Here is a 19974-nt window from a genome sequence, read left to right on the forward strand (position 1 = left end):
TTTAAGAAATAAAAGTATTTATCCTTAGTTTCATAAAAATTGGTGTGCAGTTCAGTACTGTTGGATAACAAAAGTATGGTAAGAATTGCATTTCAAGCAACTTCTATTATAACATTGCCACTATTTATTATTTGTTATCTTAATTTCTTCACTCTCCATACTACATATGATAAAAGAAATCTTATACTAACATTTTTTTCTGGAAATTCACTTAATTAGATGTATGTTGTTATGTACTTGTTTTATTGAGTTGTTAACCTACTTGTGGGGTTAACATTAGAGAGAGAAATTGGTTTTTTTCTCATCTAAACTGGACTGTCAGCTTCTCAAGGGGCTCCTCTGCTTTGTTTTTAAGCTGCCTTTCTTGACAAGTGGCTACTTTGTTCCAGTCCACAGAGGAAAATTCCATTAGAGATCTTGTCATTGCCCGTACTAAAACTGCATCTTCAGGGTCCTCAAATGGTACTCTGCAAAAAGAACAAAGCAAGTCCATTACCTGAATGTTTCCAAACCGCTTCAGAACTAATTTACAACATGCACACTCTGGAAAGTGAAAGTGGCAGTCATGATGACACTAAGAGGGAGGATTTAAAAATATCAAATTTTTGGAAGGTTTTGTTCTACCAAATTTAAGAAAGCAAAACAAAATAAGAAAAGGGCAGAATCATGGGATTCTATTTGAAAAAAATCATACTATGAATTACTTTTAAAACTTTTATAGTAGACTTAAAAATGGTCCTTTGTTTTCAATTTTTTTCCTCCACAAAAGTTATAATTGCATACTTTTAATGCTCTTCAATGGACATGATTCAAGTGATTTGGTACCCATTCATGAAAATGCACATTTACTTCACTGTGGATCTCTTAACTACTCCACAAATCTCCATTCTCAAGCTCTGAATCCAGATCACTGTGAGCTTGTGTTCATGTATCCTGCCACAGCTGCAGTCTGGGAGAGAAAAGCAGCACTGACAAGGACCCAAAACCTTCAAACTCATACAGTATTAAAACTTTACCTTGAAAGACCTTATTTCTTAAAGATGTCCCTGTAGTAACACACCTCATAAAAGCCACAGGACTATCTCCTCTGAGTCATGCACTTTATCATGAAAAGGCACCTTGCAAAGCCTCAGCATTTCCATAAATGAGACTTAAGGCAGCTGTACATCCATTCTATCAATGAGGACTACTAACTGCACTGAAGGCAGGTAAGAATTAATTTTTCAGCAGAAATGAACTTGATTTTTAAAGAGCTATGCTCAGAGTACTATAAGAGGTAGGTTCGTATTACTTTCTTTAATGCATTTTTCAAATCTTTTCATTTGTAAAGCTACAAAGTAAATCCAGGCCTGATACCTAAAGTTTGTAAATCTACTCTTAAAAAGTTTGCATCTAAAATGTCATCACATTAAAATGCAACCTTTCTCCTCTCTCAGTCGAGATACAGAGATAAGTTTTACATTTATTTCTGTGATTTTGAAACTGAACAGAATAAAAATAACATCACGTACACACTGAAAAGGTTTCATTCTACAAGTCATAATATTTTCCAGAGAGTGTATTTTTGAACAGCCAGCCAGGAGAACATTTTCTTGGACATAATATGGAACAGCTATTCTGATGCTCTAATACTTTGAGCATGCTTTTCTAGTGATCAGTGTTTGATCTTTCAAATAAATGGCATTTTTATGTACCCATTTCCAAATGTGGAATACCTTTCAATACTAAATTTTAGACAACAAACCTAGAGTAGAATTGCAGCTATATTGAATACAAACACCTGAAACTGTTTCAAAAGCTCATTTTTATGGACATTTTCTCTAGTTTGGGTATTTTTTAGGCATGGGAAGAGGAACTTAAATGCTTCAGAGCTGTAAAAGGAAGAAGACACTGAAATGAAAACATTACTTACTTATTTGTGCTATTTCCGAATTCATGACCTATAACAGAAAGTTCAAATTATGACGTTAATGGCTGTACAGCAATTTGAGTAGCTGAGAATTGATTGCTATCGTGATCCTAAATTGCTTGTTCAAATTAATTAAAAATTAGCACATGATTTGAAATGTTTAAGGTATTATTTTATTAAATTACTATGGAAGGAAGTATTTCCTAGGATTTAAGTGTATGTAGTTTTAAGTTTCTTGTGTTCTATTTCCTATAGAAATAGATATCCAGGCTTTTTTTCTTTCACAGAAAATGATGCCACTGTATATGTGTATGATTGCAGGATAAAAACAGGTGTCTGCCTGCCTTGATAATCATCAGCAAAATAAATTATTAAATGTGCTTAAACTATCCTCCTTTTCGCAACCTTTTCAAAATCATTGTTAAATGCAGTGCGTTCAGTTTTACTATTGTGATATATACATTTAAATAAACTTGCTGGTACTTGATTACTTTCCAAACTTCCATCTACACTGTTTAAAATGCTACAATTTCAGTTACCTATGCACAGTGGTGGTTTTTTTATCTTTAAAACATCAAAGAAGCTGATGATATTATATGGGATTTCAAAGTTGGTTCTGGGTTGTGATATAAGTCCAGGTGGTATTCACCTGCTTTCTTGTGCCAGGATCGTGCTGTCTTCCAGATGTGAATGTTTTAAGAACTCTAAAAATTGTGTTATATGGTGTTACAAGACATTATTAAATATTCTCAGCTTGGAAAGCATAAAGAGGAATCTGCTTACAAAACCAGGCAAGATACGTAAAATTTAGAACACTAGAAGACAATATTTTCAAGAGATTATTTTGTAAAAGCACTAGAGGGCATCAAAACTCTATGATGCTGAGCACTGAGAGTCAGAAGTGTTTTGAAATGTTTTGAATATAAGTAAAACTAAACACAAGACTCATATTGACAAAACATTTGCCAGTTATCTTTAAGGACAATTCTGTAACTACAGGGTGTGATTAGAATTTATCTGCCACAATACTGTCAGTAGAAGGATTCATTTGTTGTCTGCTGCTGCTACAACTACTTACTTTATGTAGCAAACCAGCTGAGTTCTTGATGCATTTATATTTTATTACTAAAACCAATAATGATGAATAAAACCAACAATCAGATGAATGAAAAAAACTGTTTATAATTCAAATGATCTAAAAATGTATGCCTTCCTTTGAGTATTATGAATACCTGAGGGGATTATCGGTCTTCTGGCTGGTTGAGTGCATCTGCTAGATCCCACTGTTGTCCCCAGGGATGTATCTGCTCTCTTCCCAAAAGCTATTGACTGCATGACCCAAGCCCTTTTAGGGTTATAGAGGTGAAGCGCTGACTCCCTTTCTCTTTGTGTAACCACTGTTAAAAAGGGATATAAAAAAAATTAACTTCATTTCTATCAGTTGAAAAGGCAGCATACAAAAGGTGATTCATATATTTTCCGTGCAGTTTTTTAATAGATTTAGAAATAATAATAGAAACATTTAATAAATGTTAATTACACAATTTCATGGCAATTCAAAATGGGAACATGGACTGATATTTCCTAAGGTTTTAGGGTGAATCCCTGTACAATAAAGTATTTTCTTCTGAGTGCCGTAGGATCAGAAGTTTTAAATTAAGATACTAAGAAAGCAAGACTTTTTGTGTTGCTTAAATGAGCTCTCCTGCAGAAGTCAGTAGTGAATTGGAAGTGTCTTTATGAATTGCAAAAACAAGTCCTGGATTAAGGCCAGTTTAATTCCCATTGGTAAATTACAGAGAAAACCCTAGGAGTGAAATCAAAATAAAAATTTAATTTTTTCCTGTTTTGCATTTTAAAAGAAATAACTTTAATTTTTAAACAAATAGTTTGAGGCTCTTACATCGGGGATAGTAGCTTAAATTTTATGAACCTTATACTAATCTAGTACTTCAGCTATGGAACAGAAGTCAGTTAAACTTTTAGAACAAGCAACTGGCAATAGCATTTCCAGTTCAGAGAAGTTTTGGAGTCATGGTGTCTAGGGGACCAATTAGGAAGGAACTGCAGTAGTCATGCCTGAAGGTAACAGAACATGAGCACATGTCTTGTGTGGAGACAGCCAGGGCTATGCTGGTAATGTTCTACAGATGGTGAAGAAACTTCGTAATTTTTCAGAGAAATAGTTCACTAAATAGAAAGTCCAGGATACAGGTTGATACAAATTGCTGCCTCAAGTCTTAATCCAGGACTGACTACAGTAGAACTGTATTTAGGAGATGAAGTCCAGGAAGTTTTATGGAGGTGTTTCTAGACATGTAAATGCAACACGTATTTTTCAGCACATTAAGCTTCAGTCATCACTCCCCAGTCAAAAAGTGATATTTAGTAATAGCCTGACAAATGTGTTAAGCACAAGTGTAACACAAGAGCAAGTGCTCAGGAGAGTGGAGTACCTGTGCAAAATGACTGTGAGCAAATGGGCACATGGTCAGATCCAGCAACTCCTCATCAAGCCCTGGCACCTGCTGGGGCCCATCCACCAGCTTTCCTTCAGGACAGCTGCACAGCTTCCCAGCACCTGCAGATGTCCTGCATCTGTCTTGCTCAGTTCCCCTTTCATGAAGATGCTGGTTTTTCCTTGCTACTTTCTTACAGAGCTGAGGTAGGACTCAGTTACTTTCTCAGTGCTCTCAGTAGTTTTCAGTCCTGTCAGTCACAGTTCACCAAACACCAGAGACAAAAATCACCAAAGGCGATTTTCTGGGTACATTGTGACATGTTTATAGATTTACTGGTTTAAAATCTGGCTATTCTTAAGACAGTTTTTGTTTTGTTTTGGTTTTTTCTGTAGAATTTACAGCAGATAAGCTGTGAAATATCTCTTGATAATTTCTGAATATTTATTATATTTGAAAGCTTGATCTGTGTTTATCAAAAAATGTGTATATACATACTTAAACTGTACAGAAATGTGTAGATAGCTCAGGATATCATCCAAACCTAAGTAAGCACACTCACCCATGTGAATATACCAGTCTGAATGCACACAGGTAGGTGTTTTTAAGCACAAGCTTTTAGCTTTACCCATACAGACCAAGATACAAGAAAAAAACAACACATTTTAAAAAGAAAAATAAATCAAAAACATTTGACAAAGTGTTTATGCCATGCAAACTCTTTTTGCTTGGCAAATTGTACAAAAGCCAGGTATCTTGTTAAATTAGTTCTTTTTTTTCTATCAACAAATGCATGTAAAAGAACAGATAGGATAATTTGACTTATTTATCCAAACTGGTTAGTATCAAAAGCAACTGTCAATGCATTGTGAGAGAGGAAAGCAATCCTTACACTTCCTGTCAAGGAGCTGAACTGAAGGAAGGAAGTATATCACATAAAGCCGGTAGTCTGGATCATATGCCAGAGGGTTTTGGAATAAGTCTGCAAAATGTATACAGAAAAAAACAACATCACAAAAAACAAACCCAGCAAAACAACAACTTTGCAAGGCAGGAAAATTAAAGGTCACCAGGAGTCAAAGACTTTGTACAAAATATCAAATTCAAATTTTTCTTAGGCTGGGTAAACAAAGTAGTCTCTTCACACATGTGAAATTTCTCATCTAAACAGGGTCTGCAGGAAGTGACTTACTGCAGAATATACAAAATAGCACAGGCAAGAACTGAGTAAAGGTGTCATCATGCATTCCAAACCTTTAGAGTTTTTTTTCTGTTTTTTAAGATCTGCAGGAAAAAAGATCCCTTTGATTTTCTTACGTATTGTTAGGTAATGCCTATTTTAAATAGCAATGGTCTTTTATGTGTGACAGCTTAAATGTAAGACACAAAATTGGTAGGAGGATGGAGTTACTAATATCGGATGAGACACCTAAGACATTATCAGAACTGATAAAAGGCTGTATCCCACAGATACAATATAAAATGCAAATACACAGCCTTCTGATGTTTTGACAGATGATGAGTTTGAAAAGAAACATAAAAGAAAAATGTTTCAGAGGGCCTAAACTCCTGAGAACCTGGGTGCCAGTTGCTTTTCTTGAGACTGGAGATACCAAGCTCCAAAAGCCCATTAGCAACTTGGCTAAAATGTTCAGGTTCACATTACCTGTATAACCAAACCTTTGCAACACAGAGACGGGTATCAACCCTGTGCTGCTGCTTTGCCAGGTGTGGAACATTAGCCTCACATGCCAAATCAGTTTGTTTAGTGACAGTGATAACTGAGGCTGATTAAAATAGAAACTGGCTCATTTACAGATGTGCTAATAAACAAGCAAGTGTTGTGGGGTAGGGCCTCTTTTCTCAATAAGAAATATAATGCTTTGTATCTCCTTATACAAATTCTTCTAAGAAAGTAAAAATAATCAGGAGGCTGTCACATTGAGACCAGAGCAGGGGGTAAAAATGTAAATTAATAATCTTTACAACTACTGCTACAGTCTACAGTCATTTGTTTTTCTGAGGTGAGGCTGTGGCTAATATTTGCTCTAGGGTAAAAAAATTATGTCATTTTAGCAGCTAGGGAGAGGAAGATGGTATTACAGAAGCAAGTAAGAGACGTTAGAAGAAAAATGTCTGAAAATATGCCATAGAGATTTGTAGACCACAAGATGCAATTTCATGTTCTTCAGGACAAATACAACTGCTGAGAGGGTTCAGTGCTTGATGGGATTTAGCAGGTATTTTGAAGATGCAACAAGGCTGGAATGAGCATTTGTCCTCTTCTTCATAGAAAACACCTTTTCATGTATTCAGAGGAGAAATTTTATTTTAACTCTTTAACAAATTTTTAAAAATTGCTGTACTTAAAATTAGTAAGACACCCACAAGGTGGCAGCAAAAGAAAGTTCTATTTTAACTGGACGACTTCTTTCCTAGAAGGTGTTAATCAGAAAGAATATTATGTATGTATCTGATAAGTCTGTTCTTGAGTCAAGAAAATATGCTATAGCACTCCAAAGAGAAAAATGTTTCAGAAAGATCTCTAAAAGCAGGTATGTTTGGAAGTAGAATAGAATAAAGATTCAAGAGAGATTTTTTCAAGGCACAAACCAGGTCTGCTATTAAACACTTGTGAATCTGGATGTTGCTTGGACAATGTGTCTCTACTCAACAACACTGATTTGTAGGTTTGTTTTAGACAATGTGCATTTTTCTACTACTCATTTTTACAGTAAATTCAACCATTGTACAGATCAAGATGGTTTTGTTTTACAAAACATCTGGGATCAATTCCTGGCTGAGCTATCGACTTTCTTGTCAAGGTCATGCAATTTTAGTTCTACAAATTAGGATAATGCTTTCTTCCTCCACAGTTTTGTCTGTTTTCTCTATTTGGAGTGTAGGAAAACAGTGTGCCTCTGCCACATGGGGCAGAAACATAGTGAACAAGAGAGTTTTCTGAGGTTTAGCAGCAGGATGTTATCAGCTGCGGACAATAAATCAGTTGAGGCAATTTACAGACTACATAACAAAAATCTTGGATTCTAAAAGGGAGATGTGAGCACAAGGTGAGCCCATAAAGAAACACTCTGAATCTCCCAAAAGGCTGCAGTTGTAAGCAGCATGTGCAGTAAATCTTTTGAAGCCGAGTGTCTTCCCTAGACACCTGATGAAGGATGGTTGTTATGCTACACATCCAGTGAGGGCAGTGGCTAAAATCACAAAAGAGCCTTCAGGAAGAAAAATGCAACATTTTGGCAGCTGGACGCTGCTCCTGAAGTGAACAATAATAGTGTGTTTTAATAGTTCTATTGTCCCCAAGAGTTACAAAATAATAAAACATTGTTAAGTATCCAGGAGCTCTATTGAAGGCTAGCAAGTGATTTTTTTTTTTTTTTTAAATCAGATTGGCAATAAAAAATATCTACCTCATAACAGTAAGAAGTCTCACTGGTTTTGTTTTACAAAAGTGAGTTATGGGCACAGCCCTTTTCATAGCTACACAGTGCAAATTCTGCACCCATTTAATTTTAAATTTAATATTTATTAATATTGCAAGAAGGCAAATATATAGTAATACAATATATAGGATAATACTTTTAAATTTTATTTTGTTCATTTACTGATTTTATTTACTTCAAATATGACAGGGCATTTTATTAAACCAATAGAAACCTATTAATTCAAGAATTCATTGTTATGAAAGCCCCTTGAAGCAAACACATAGACATTTTTTTTCATGACTGCAAAGGTCAAGAAGGAATGACTTTAAAGTTATGGTTATTAAGGTTGTTAAGCTTCTTCTACTGATTACTGTTTACTCTTGTACAAATCTTTGAACAACAGCTATTTTTTTAATTAGGGTATATCAGTATATTATATATTGTTTGATTGTTCTTTCAAACACTTTCTTTTCTATGGTGGTGGCCAGTCCAATTTGCATCCAATTTTCACTGTGCCTTTGTAACTGCCATTTATAATAACTCAGCAGCACTTTAACTATCTGCTATGTATTTCCCACAGATGGTTGCAACAAGTACAACAAACTTCCTGTGCTTGTTGAAGCTCCTTATTATTTTGTAGAGATAACATTAATTCAAGTGACTGCACCATTCATACACAGGATGTCTCTCCAGACACTGCCTAATCACTTCAAACAACTACATTCTTAAATGGACTAATTTTTCTATCTTGCATATAATGAGAAGAATTTCAATAGTCTGGTTGCCATGTTGTCTTCCTAAACACTTGATTTGTTTTTCTTAGTTTTGGTCCAGGGTCAAGTTCAATTAAAAGTTTAATTTTTCATTGTTATTTTCCTTTCCCACAATCAGACATTCCGTTTTCTGAATGCTTAAGGAGGTGACATTCTGATATTCACCTCCTTAACCATGTCACCAAGGCACAAAACTTGTTTACTGTCTTCTCCAAGTACTAAGCATTTGGCATGACCTACGTTGACATTCCTTAAGGAATCATGGAAAAATACTGCTTATATTTTCACTTTCAATAGCTTTATAGCATATAATCCTACTTTCCCTGGAGGCTACTTCTTACATTATAATTTGGTGGTGCCAACACTGTCTTGTATAACTTCATTTGAAATTTTAGACATGGTGCTATTTTAATTTTCAGCCAGTGTATCAGAAAGTATGCTCCTTAACAGACATTGTTACAAGAAATACCTAAAGCACATTTATTCTTAGACTCTAGAAATCCACAGTCTGCCAAAAAGATGCAGAAAGGAAGTTCTATAAGCAAGAGAATTAATGAGGCAGGAATTTGGGTTCTATAACCTATCACTCACACTCTCAACAGAAATAACACCCATTTTTCAACTCTTTTCACCTCTGTGATAATCTCACCGTACTCCTGTGTTGTATTACAAAGAGGCAGCTCCTTAGATACTTTCCAAGCTACTCATCCAAGCTACCAGCAGCCAGCAGCCAGCAGCCAAAAAGTTAACTTCTGAACTCAGCAGTTTCTCCTCAGTTGAGGTACTCTTTGTGGAATTTGCATGTCTTAGAGATCTCTTTCTTCTGTCAAATTTGGCTGAAATGGCTTATTAGATTCAAAAGCCATTGGCAAATGATGTGGAAATAGACAAGAAATGTGATAAGAAACTAAAAATCTACTACTTGCTGTTCTGCAAAATAAAAACAAGGTATTACTTAGAGTTTCCAAGCTTATCATGCCTTTCAATTCCTTCACTGTTTTGCCAAGTTTTCTTAACTCATTGTTGTGAAGAAACAGAATCTGTAATGAACATAAGTGTTTCAGAGCACCTGAAATAAAATGAAAAACAATTAATCGCTCTCATCATAGCTGCCTTTATTAGAACATTATTTTGCTATGCTGTACACTTTTGGTATTTTAGTTCTCTATCTATGCCTGTGTCTTTGTAACATGTTGTATGAGATGTTAATTAAAACTATAATTTAAAGATATTTCAATATCCTTTTCACCTTTCTAATTTCTAGTCACATCCTTTAAGCACATGTCTATCTTTTTTACATTCCAATTTTTTCCATTTGTCCACATCACCCTTGCATTAACAAATCTGCCTCAACTGCAACCTCTCTTCTACCTCTCTTCATTCCTTCTCTATCCCTGTAATCTTGGTTAATTCACTTCCTTTTACCTTGACCTAATATTACCTTTGCCTCACAAACAATAGTATAACCCCAATACTACCTTTGCCTCACAAATAATAAATAGTGAATTCCTTAGAAAATATTTCTGTTTCAAGTAATTATTGATGTATTAAAAAGCTATTACAAAATATTGTTTTGACCCAGACTGTGTTCACACCACATCAAGATTAGACATCTCATTTTCCAAATTATATACAGTATTTTATCCACATTTCTCTAGTAATGATACCCTTCTGCTTACCCATATTTTGTTATCATCTGTATTGTCTCTTGTATCCATGCTAATGTCTTTCAAAGACAAAGTTTGTTTGAAATCTCACAGAAACTAAACACCATTTCTCATTCCAGCATTTTACACGGGCAGAAAAAAAACCCCACATTTAAAATATCTAAAATATTTAGAAATGCATTATGCTTTGGCCTGTTCATTCACAAATTCACAAGTCTGGTAAAGCCATTTTAATCTACAAGGGCAAGCAAAACTAAAATAGAAGTATAAGACATGCGTTTTTAAAATAAACCAAGGTTGGCAGTAACTTTGCAAAAATATTCTGGTTATAAATTCTCAATATTAAATATAGTCATGTAAGATCAAAAATATTTCACATTTGCCTGACATAAAGAAAATGACATTTCATCCCTTAGACCAGAATAAACACATCACCTTAATGTCACCCAAGTATGCTGAAAAAACTAAATATCTAATAATTAACATGTATTAATTATGAAGACATAGGAGTGTTCAACATATTAGTTACTTGCTGTCATCCAGTTTTATAAATTTGAATGCAAATACATTCAAATTATATTTTCAATACGGAAAAAAGACAGTACAGCACTCTCCTCAACAACCTAAAAAGGGAAGATTGGTACCTGATATATCTGTCAGCTCATTATTGTTGAGATAGAGTTCAGTCAAGTAATAGTTTTTGGTCAAGAAGGTTAAATCTTGGATCTGAAATTAGAGTTAAGTAAATTGTTATATGTCACTGTGAATGTAGTGTTGGAGAATTATAAATGTAGCGTCTTGAAAAGTGTTTAACCACAGGTAGTTTCTTATATTTCTGTTTAAGATTCTTGGTTTAAGGATTCTCTTGACAACTGAACCTTCATTAAAAATACTAATTACAAATTAAACAGTACAACCTTAACTAATTTTTTTAACTACAGATTTAATCTTTGTATTTGGAAACAGATTTTCTTGAATGACTGGTCTCCACATTTTCTCTTCTTTCTATTCATATTTGAAACCATTTTTATTGTGAAAAGATCCTTGTAGAGCATAATAATTCTATGTTGATTTAAGAATATTCCTGAAATATATAATTGGAATAAACCCAGCATCTTCTTTTTAAGTTATTTTTTCACCAGCAGGTTCAAAGAGCACAAATTTGTTCTAATTTACCAGAAATACCATCTAATCATATTTAGAGAATCAATTAGAGTTACAGAAAAAAAGTCAGTATGTGTATGGGTGTATTCCCAATAAAGAGGTATCTTCAGTCCCTACAGAATCACACCCTCTTGTTTGGAGAAGCTCAATTCCAATACACTTTTGACTCCAGTGGAAGGTAAAGTATCTGCAGTGGGATAGCAAGCCAACCTTTATAATCACTGAGAACTGGGAGTACTGATGGTGCTGAAGTTTCCATCCTACAGTTTAAAGGCAAGAACAGCAAACAGAATTTTATTCCTGACTCTTTGAATTCTGTGATAAAAAGTAATTTGTTAGGAAAGGAATTATTTCAGTCCTTTCATTTTGCCACTGACTCTGAAATAAATGTGCTTTGCTCTGTGCATTAACAGTATCTGAAAGCTGGATGGAAAAGCATAAGACAGCTTTTCCACTCCTTTGTACAGTGGTCTTCCCTATTTTTGGCAAGTTTTGTTTTTAGAATCATCCAAAGATTGCTTTTTTCTGATAAAATTATTGAGTACAGAAAAATATGCTCCTCCTATTCAGGCATTTAAGTGAGACTTTTCCTATGAAAAGCCACTGAGTGACTTCTCCACACAAGTTATATAGAACAACAGAAGAATGTTCTTTGTTACGCTTAGGTAAGAAAGTGAGAACTGTGCAAAATTCCAATTTATTTATTTATTTTTGATCAACATGATCAGTTCTGCTTAGTCATCAGGCAATTTCTTCTTTTTCTTTAGTGTCCTTTAGCTATATAAGGAAAAGCCATATTATACCTGTGATTTTAGTTCAACATTTTAATGTATCTATACATTTGCTTTTTTCAAAAATAGCTAGTAAAGTACAGATCTTTTGATGAATTGGACATAAGATGCCATATTACTTATGCTAGCCTGGGGCAGAAGATATACATGTGCTCTGAAGTGACATGGAATGTAAATTTATTTTTTCTGCTGCTCACAGATCTACTTACTTACCTGAGCAAGCAGTTCTGGAGATTTAAGAATTTGGGCTCACTATGAGAGTCATGTAAACTACTGTACCTGTGCACAGGGAGAAGCTCATTTCACAGAGTTTTATGTCACTCTTGTGTGCATGACATCAAAAAGGAGCCTCACCTCGACCACCAGCCTGCCAGGAAATAAACTATGCATGTCTGCAAGAATACAAATGAAGAGCCATGCACTTCCTGCAATCCACTCCTGTCCTACAGCCACATCACCCCTCAGTCTGCTCCGAGGACTGCCCACTCTAGCTACACTGGGGACTCAGGAATTAGCACAAAACCTCAGCTTCTTAAATTTATAAAATTTATTAATCTGATGTGAATCTAAAGGAAAATAGATTAGCTTATACTTTGTAATGTAAAAGAAAAAAAAAAGTTTTCTCCAAATCTGTTATATTTGACAGTTAAATTAGCCTGGAAATTAAAAGTAATTTATTAGTTTGACAATTATATAATACTTTATGTTAGAAAAAACCAAAAAATAATAATCAGGGAGTACAGATGCATTGTTCTGCACTTCAGAGGAATACCTTATTACCTTATTGTTGTTAATCCACAAATACCGTAATCTGCGAAACTGTGCTAGACTTGGGATACTTCTTAGTCCTCTGGTGAATGAAAAAAAAAAGAGTAACAAATTTCTTAACATTAATAGTGCTTACTAATTTTATAAATATTTAATTTTTCCATAAATAATATTATACAAGAACTAGAAAGGCGCACTTCCTTATAGTTTATAGAAGAGAAAGACACAAAGAAAAGATGGCAGAGACAGTGTAAGCACTCTGCACACCTGCAAGCATAGCAAGGCAGCAGGTGGTAAAAAAACAGGAACAAAATAAGTGATACATTAATTGCTTTTCCATAACAGCATGAGTTATGAGTCTGAGTCACGTACTTTGCAGTTTGTAGAAATCCTGTTCAGAACACAGAAGGAGAAGTTTGACACCCTGGGGACATGAAGCTAAAAGGAAAACTGCTTTGAAGGTGCAGGAGGGATGTCCATCCACAGTGCCAGAGAAGCCAACAGAGGACAGACATCAAGCACGCCAATGTGCATTTTTTATTATTTTTCATATTAGTGTATACTGTGAAATATTTTGCCTTTTTTCCACTCATGCCCTATTCTCACAGACATTAGTATATCCATTGAGACTGAAATGATCTCCCACTTGCTAGTATGGTATATGTTTATTGTGTATTTGTGTAATTGTGTATCTAGCACTTTGAGCTTGCTAGTGTACCACAAATAAAAAATTACCTACTGACCAGAAAATATTAGTGAGCTGCCAAGTGATTTTAACTAATTGCTCTTCTTTATTTTTATTGCTATAAATAAATGTTCTTAATTTCCACTAGAAAAATTATAGATTACTTTTACCTGACAATTTTTGAATCGCCTTAATAAAAATTTCCTTGTGGATGTGTTGCAAGATGAAGGCCAGTGTTTCAGAAAGTAACAGGACTGAAAAAAAAATAACCTCATATCATCAAGCTAAAGGTGTGTTTGTTTTCCAACTGTGAAGTCTGGTCTCTATCTTTCCAAGTTGACTTTTTATTTGTTGGGTTGTTTTTTTTCCAACACACCCTCCAGGTACAGACAAAGGGAGGGTGGATGCCTTTTCTCATCTTGCTTTTGCAAATGAAAAGTCTGTCAAAAGCAAGCCCTACAAAGTTGAGGTGGTGTACTTTCAGTCCCTTGTATTACTGAAAATCAGATTATCCTCTCATGTTGTTACTGTAAACTGTTTATTTGGCTTCCTCAGATAAGCCATAAAAACTAACCCTGCAAATACATACTTAATGCATCTACTGTCACAAGTAACAAGTAACAAAAAAAGACATTGCTGCAAGTAACAGGGACAAGCAGATGGCTGTTGACAGGACATAAAGAGCTCCTACTAAGCTCCTATCCAATTCTGCTATGCATCACTGAACAACATTTCAGGTAGCAAAGCCAAAATTTCTTATATTCTTGGTCACTGCTACTCTATAACTAGTTTGCAGTTTTACATTTAATTTGCTTTATTCCCTCTCTAGCAACAGCCTAATCTTGACTATCTCCAAACCTCAGTCTGTTGCATTTTTGGTTTTGTTTTTTTTGTTGTTTATTTTTTTCATATTAAGGCATTTAATTTGCCCCAGGTAGAGCTTAATTCCTCTAACATTTTAAAAGAGCCTGTCCTTTTCTAGATGCCTTCCAGACTTCGTACATCTTTTATAAACCGATCCTTTTTGGCCTGCAGCACTCCTTTTTTACCTACTGCTAAGTTAATCAGTTTTTCTCAGATGACAGCTTTCAGTGTCCAAAATACATTGTTACATGTCCCTTTAATAGTGGTTTAAAAATATTAACTCATTCCCTCTTATTTGATTGACTTTGGTTCTTTTTTTTCCATTTTCTTATTTCAGCTAGCAGAAAAATATGTCAAACAACAGTAACGGAGGCATGATCTGTTACAGAGCTTGGCTGGGGTTCAAGTTTATATAGACTGATACAGAATAAAAGGAATTCACTTCTACCCAATTATGAAAGAATCCTTCTGGAACCATCTTTACCAAAATGGTTTCATGGGAAGACAGATCACTTCTGTATCTGCCATGTGAACATTTCTTTTTATTCTATACCAAAAAAAAAAATACTTGAAAGCCAGTGAGGGCACACATTTAAGCATTTAAAACCAGAAAATACAACAATTAAGACTGTATACACAGTCTTAATTCTTTACATGTGTGGTATAATAATTGTATTGTTTAGAAAGTATGTATATATGCACCTTGTAATTTTCTCATTATTTAAACTTCTCCCTTAAATTTTACCTTTTTTTTTTTCTAAAATGCACGTTTGAAAATATTTGGCAGTAACTATATGTTTTATCTCACAAAGCATCAGATGCTTTCTTGATGTAAATCAGGAGATGTGATATGGAATTTAACATATCAGTGAGCACATTTAGATTTTCAAGATCATATGATTTCCACTAAAACAGACTAGACCACACTGAAATCCCTTAATCCCTTAACAACTCTTTTATTTTTTTTCACTCATTGGACCAGGAGACCTTGAAAACCTTGTCCCTGAATTATTAAACTACAATAGTTCTCCTATATGCTATCAACACTGTGAGCAGTGGATGCAGTTGTGAGGCTGCAGACAGGTATGCAACACTTGGAATTGTGCCCTGGCCAGAAATTCAAAGTACGCTTTCCCAAAACTTTGAAGTATGTCCTGTCATGTATCCATCCCTCTATGGCAGCCTCTCAGCATGTTCATACTACAACATACACCTATATCAGCCTAGATCACCCACAGGTTCATGAAAGCTTTGCCTTCCTTTACTTAGCACGTCGTCTTCTCCTCATCTGCCCTACATCTCAAGCTGTTTCATAAAGGTCTCAGAGGAGATCAGCTCTCTCATCAGTACTGCCTGACCAAAATAAGTGTTCTTGTGCTTGTGTTCACTTCATGTTGCCCTGCCCTCCCTTCAGCTCTTAACAGTACAGATGCAGGTAATCTGAAAGGTGGTACCACTGAGTTTTGCCATTGCAGTAACACATTTCTTCAGGGAGGTCAGAAATTCGGCAGTTCTTAGACTGGGCAGGTCCCATGTTCTTTCATTTGCCTTCCTGTTATTCCTTCCACCCAGCCTTACAAGCCTGTTAGAACAGGCAGAGATCAGCCCATCAAGTCTCATTCCTCTGCTCCCCATGGCAGAAATTCATGTACAACTCTGTGAACTCACAGACCCTCAAGCAACTCTAGGTTGCTGGAGAGAGATTGTGTATCTAGAGATGAGGCTGTTAGTTGTGAGCACAGTGCTGCTGTGTGTTGGTGCACCTTCACCATTTCTTCGTTCACAACATGTATGGACTATGTAACAATATGATTTACTGGTATTTCACACATAAATTATGTTCAGGGAGTTCCTGATACAGAAAGCACTATGAAAGATTACCATTTACTGCATGCTCTACTTTTACTAAAAGTCAAAACAATAAACATTTTACTTACTGTCTAGCCAGATACAGTGCTACGACATCCACATTGTTCTTATAGCCACAGATCTTCAGCTGGTTTTCTATTGCCTGACAGTATACAGCACATTTGTCAGTATAATATGTTGCATCACTATGGATTCATTACATTGTAACATATGTGAACTCAGTGTTTAAAGTAATGTGCAGACCAGAATTAATTCATGTATCACAGCACCTTGCAAACTGTAACACAGTCTAAGAGAGATAAAGAGATATTAAATTTCCAGTTTCTATTTTAAATTGATAAAAATACTCTGGTGATTAGGCTACACATACACTAATCTTCTTTTCCTGTGGAGAATCATAGTTGATAGACATGAAGTGAAAAATTAATGTATGTTAACTGAAGAATGGGCTTCTCACTCACATCAGCTAACCCAGTCCTTGTGATGAACAAGGAAACTTACTTTGCATTACAGTTGCAACTTCATTTTATGAAGCTTTAGTTGAAAACTGCACGACCTTCTAAAACTCTGAAAACTCCGCTTGTACATTTAACACTGAAAAATGCAGACATGATTTTTTATTTTCAGAGTATATTACTGGTGTGTCATAACTTGCAAAAGCAACAAAACCCATTAACATAAGAATTATGGATCTCTCTTACTAGTGACTGATAAAAACTAAAATGTGTATTAGAAAAAATTAGTTTAATACATGAGCTATTGTGCCCAGCATCATTATGATCATTATTGTTTAAAACATAAAATTGATACAACTACAAAATGGCTTGGAAGCACTGACAGGCATGTCTAGAGTGGCCTGTATTGGCTGCAAAACCACTCCAGCGTGTTCTGGGTGTACTAAGCCCACACAAAATAACTTGCAAATGTGTGGGACCCGTGGCACTCTGACCAAGGCAGGCAGGCACTCGCAGGCCGCTCGTTCCACACAGACTGTGTGGGACCTTGCCTTTTTTTCAGAACTCGGCACGGCCAGCTGTCAACTGCAGCCGTAGGATAGAGGAAAGAACTGGCATAAATGGCCATAGTTTTGTTTCTACAGGTGCAAAATCCGCCCACAGAACACCAAGTGATCCCTGGAGAAAAGCAGCCGTGCGACACCCCAAGTGTGCAGATGCCAGGCCCCGGCACGGCGGGACACACCGCTGGGGAGCGCCGAGTGACAACGGCGAAGGCACACCTACGGCAGAGAGCACCAACCCCGCGTGGCGCTTTCCACAGGAGCGCTGTGCTCAGACATTCGTATTTCGCATACTCCGTTATGCGAGATCTCATCCCCTCCCCACCCTGGAGCCCCCGTCCCTGTCAGCGCCGGCTCTCCGGCGGGGCCCCCAGGAAGGCCAGGAAGGACCGCTCCGGCTCCCTCGGAGGATCCGAGCCGTTTGCTACCGCCCCGGAGCCGGGCGGGGTAGCCGAGCGCCTGCCGCCACCGCGGGAGGACGGAGCGCGCCTCGCCTCGGGGTGGGGTGGCGGTGCCGAGCAGAGTGAGAGGACGAAGCCCGGCCCGCTGGGGCCGCTCGGCTGCTCCGGGCCAGGCCGGGGCGGGCCGAGGGGAGAGGAGGGGCCGCCCCCGCTCACCTGCCCGCCGGCCGTGGCGGACGCCGCCATCTTAGAGCCCCGCTGTGGGCGGCCGCAGGGCGGGATCGCGAGACGCGGGCTGAGCGGGGCTGGGCCGGGCCCGACCGGACTCGGCTTTCAGGGCCACGACCCCGAGCGCGCCCCTAGAATCACGGAATCAGCTTAAGAAAGTACTTCTGAGATCATCAAGTCCAACCCATGACTGATCACCGCCTCAACTAGATCATGCCACTGCGTGCTACATCTAGTCTTTCCTTAAACATCTCCGGTGACTCCACCACCTCCCCGGGCAGCCCATTCTAATGTCTAAGCGCCCTTTTTGCGAAGAAATTATTTCTTCCTCTGGCACAGTTTGACACTATGTCCTCTGGTCCTGTCAGTGGTTGCCTGGGAGAAGACTGACCTCCGCTGACTGGTACAGCCTCCTTGCTGGCAGTGTGGAGGGCAATAAGGTCTGCCCTGAGCCTCCTTTCCTCCAGGCTAAACAACCCCAGCTCCTTCAGCCACTTCTCATCAGACCTGTGCTCCAGAGCCTTCACCATCTCACTTCCCTTCTCTGGACATGGTCCAGCACCTCAGTATCCTTCCTGAACTGACGGTCCCAGAGCTGGACACAGTAGAAATGGTGTAACACTGCAATAGGAGCCCCAGCCTGGGCGTTAATCAAGACAGGCCTTTGTGCTGGGGAAGGAGCTGGATGGCGAGCGAGGGATGCCCACACCGGGAGCCAGGACTCGGGGAGGGCCAGCAAGGGACCCCAGTGGGCAATAGCTAAGGGGAATTGGGAGAGGCCTCTGATACCTCTGGGCTGTCTCCTGGATCATATTCGCTCACAACTCAGAAAAAGTGTGCTTTTTATTTATTTATTTATTTATTTATTTAAACTATATTTGTATGGTTTCTTTATTTTTAAGCACAGATCTTATGTCCATGTATGTATATCACAGAATCACAAAATTAATTAGGTTGGAAGAGATCTCTGAGATCACTGAGTCCAATCTTTGACCAAAGCCCACCATGCCCACTAGACCACGGCACTAATTGCCACACCCTGTCTTTCCTTAAAAACTTTTCAGGGACTGAGATTCCACCACCTCCCTGGGCAGTCCATTCCAATGTCTAATCACCCTTTCTGTAAAGAAATTCCTCCGAAATACTGTCACTTTTAAAGAAAACACTTGTGCATTTAATTTACAGCTAATTCACACCGTATGTATTACTCCCTTGCAACTTGCAAATCACCTTGGTGCCTGAGAGCCCCTCTCCCGTGCCGGCTCCTGGAGTGGGCCCACTGCTGCGACAGTGCTTTGGATTGAGTTTGGCTGTAAAGGAACACAAAATGTTTATGACATCCACATGTGCAAGCAACTGTTGCCATGTTGCTATTTTTATAACCATTTTACTGCATAGCACAAGCTGAAGAATAGAAAAAGCCATTTTCAGTGTGTGTGTGTGCACGCACTCATGTGCAAGTAGGACAATAGAAAATGTTTGATCAAGCTACAACAAAAATATATCTGAAAACTTGGAGCTTTATTTAGAATTTAATTTACGCCGAGCACTCAAGTTAGCAGAAATAGTCACTGTAAATTATGTGTAACTGATATACAAAGAACAAGAGTTGTGTGTGCAAATATATGAATAAGCTGTCCCTCATGGAATTAATTATGTGCATGCCTTTGCTTGTTCAGACCACTGAAGCTAGATGTAGTGTGTATGATGGAAGAATGGAACTACAGTACAAGTATTATATTGCAAATATCTAATTTTCAAGGAAAAAATTCTGTGGGTGGCTTCCATTTCAGCAAGGTAGCTTTAAACAAATAGAAACCTCAAATAAGAAAACTAGACATGTTAAAGGTAGAAAACTGACAAGAGAAATTCCTTTAATCCCTTATTTTAGCTTCTGAAAATACCTCTAGGGTATTTAAAATCATGAAAAGA

At 37.3% G+C, this 19974-nt stretch overlaps 1 protein-coding gene across 2 annotated transcripts; it reads right to left on the reverse strand.

Moving 5' to 3' along the window:
* Positions 1–84: 84 nt before the first annotated feature.
* Positions 85–18104, reverse strand: LRRC72 (leucine rich repeat containing 72). Of its 2 annotated transcripts, XM_014248664.2 has the most exons (9): positions 18031–18104; positions 16464–16537; positions 12990–13059; positions 10899–10980; positions 9543–9656; positions 5261–5350; positions 3142–3306; positions 1913–1940; positions 85–467 (listed from the first exon to the last, which is right to left on the reverse strand). In XM_014248664.2, exons 1-9 carry the CDS (start codon positions 18058–18060, stop codon positions 302–304), a joined length of 819 nt encoding a protein of 272 aa, XP_014104139.2. In that variant the 5' UTR covers positions 18061–18104; the 3' UTR covers positions 85–301. The 2 variants fall into 2 exon arrangements, with proteins under 2 accessions (XP_014104139.2, XP_087923295.1); XM_088067169.1 differs by lacking the exon at positions 9543–9656.
* Positions 18105–19974: the final 1870 nt, after the last annotated feature.

Source organism: Pseudopodoces humilis, chromosome 1 (genome assembly GCF_049639895.1).
Source record: "Pseudopodoces humilis isolate 2021_Gansu_Grassland_sample_001 chromosome 1, ASM4963989v1, whole genome shotgun sequence".
Lineage (NCBI taxonomy): Eukaryota > Metazoa > Chordata > Aves > Passeriformes > Paridae > Pseudopodoces > Pseudopodoces humilis.

What these genes read in the sequence shown, in the direction of transcription:
- LRRC72 (XM_014248664.2), bottom strand. Translation starts at nt 18,060, where the DNA reads ATGGCGGCGTCCGCCACGGCCGGCGGGCAG. An exon ending in TCAGCTCCTTGACAGGAAGT is followed by an intron (nt 3,307 to 5,260) that starts GTAAGGATTGCT and finishes CCTTTTTAACAG; the next exon opens with TGGTTACACAAAGAGAAAGG. An exon ending in AAGACCGATAATCCCCTCAG is followed by an intron (nt 1,941 to 3,141) that starts GTATTCATAATA and finishes TTTCTGTTATAG; the next exon opens with GTCATGAATTCGGAAATAGC.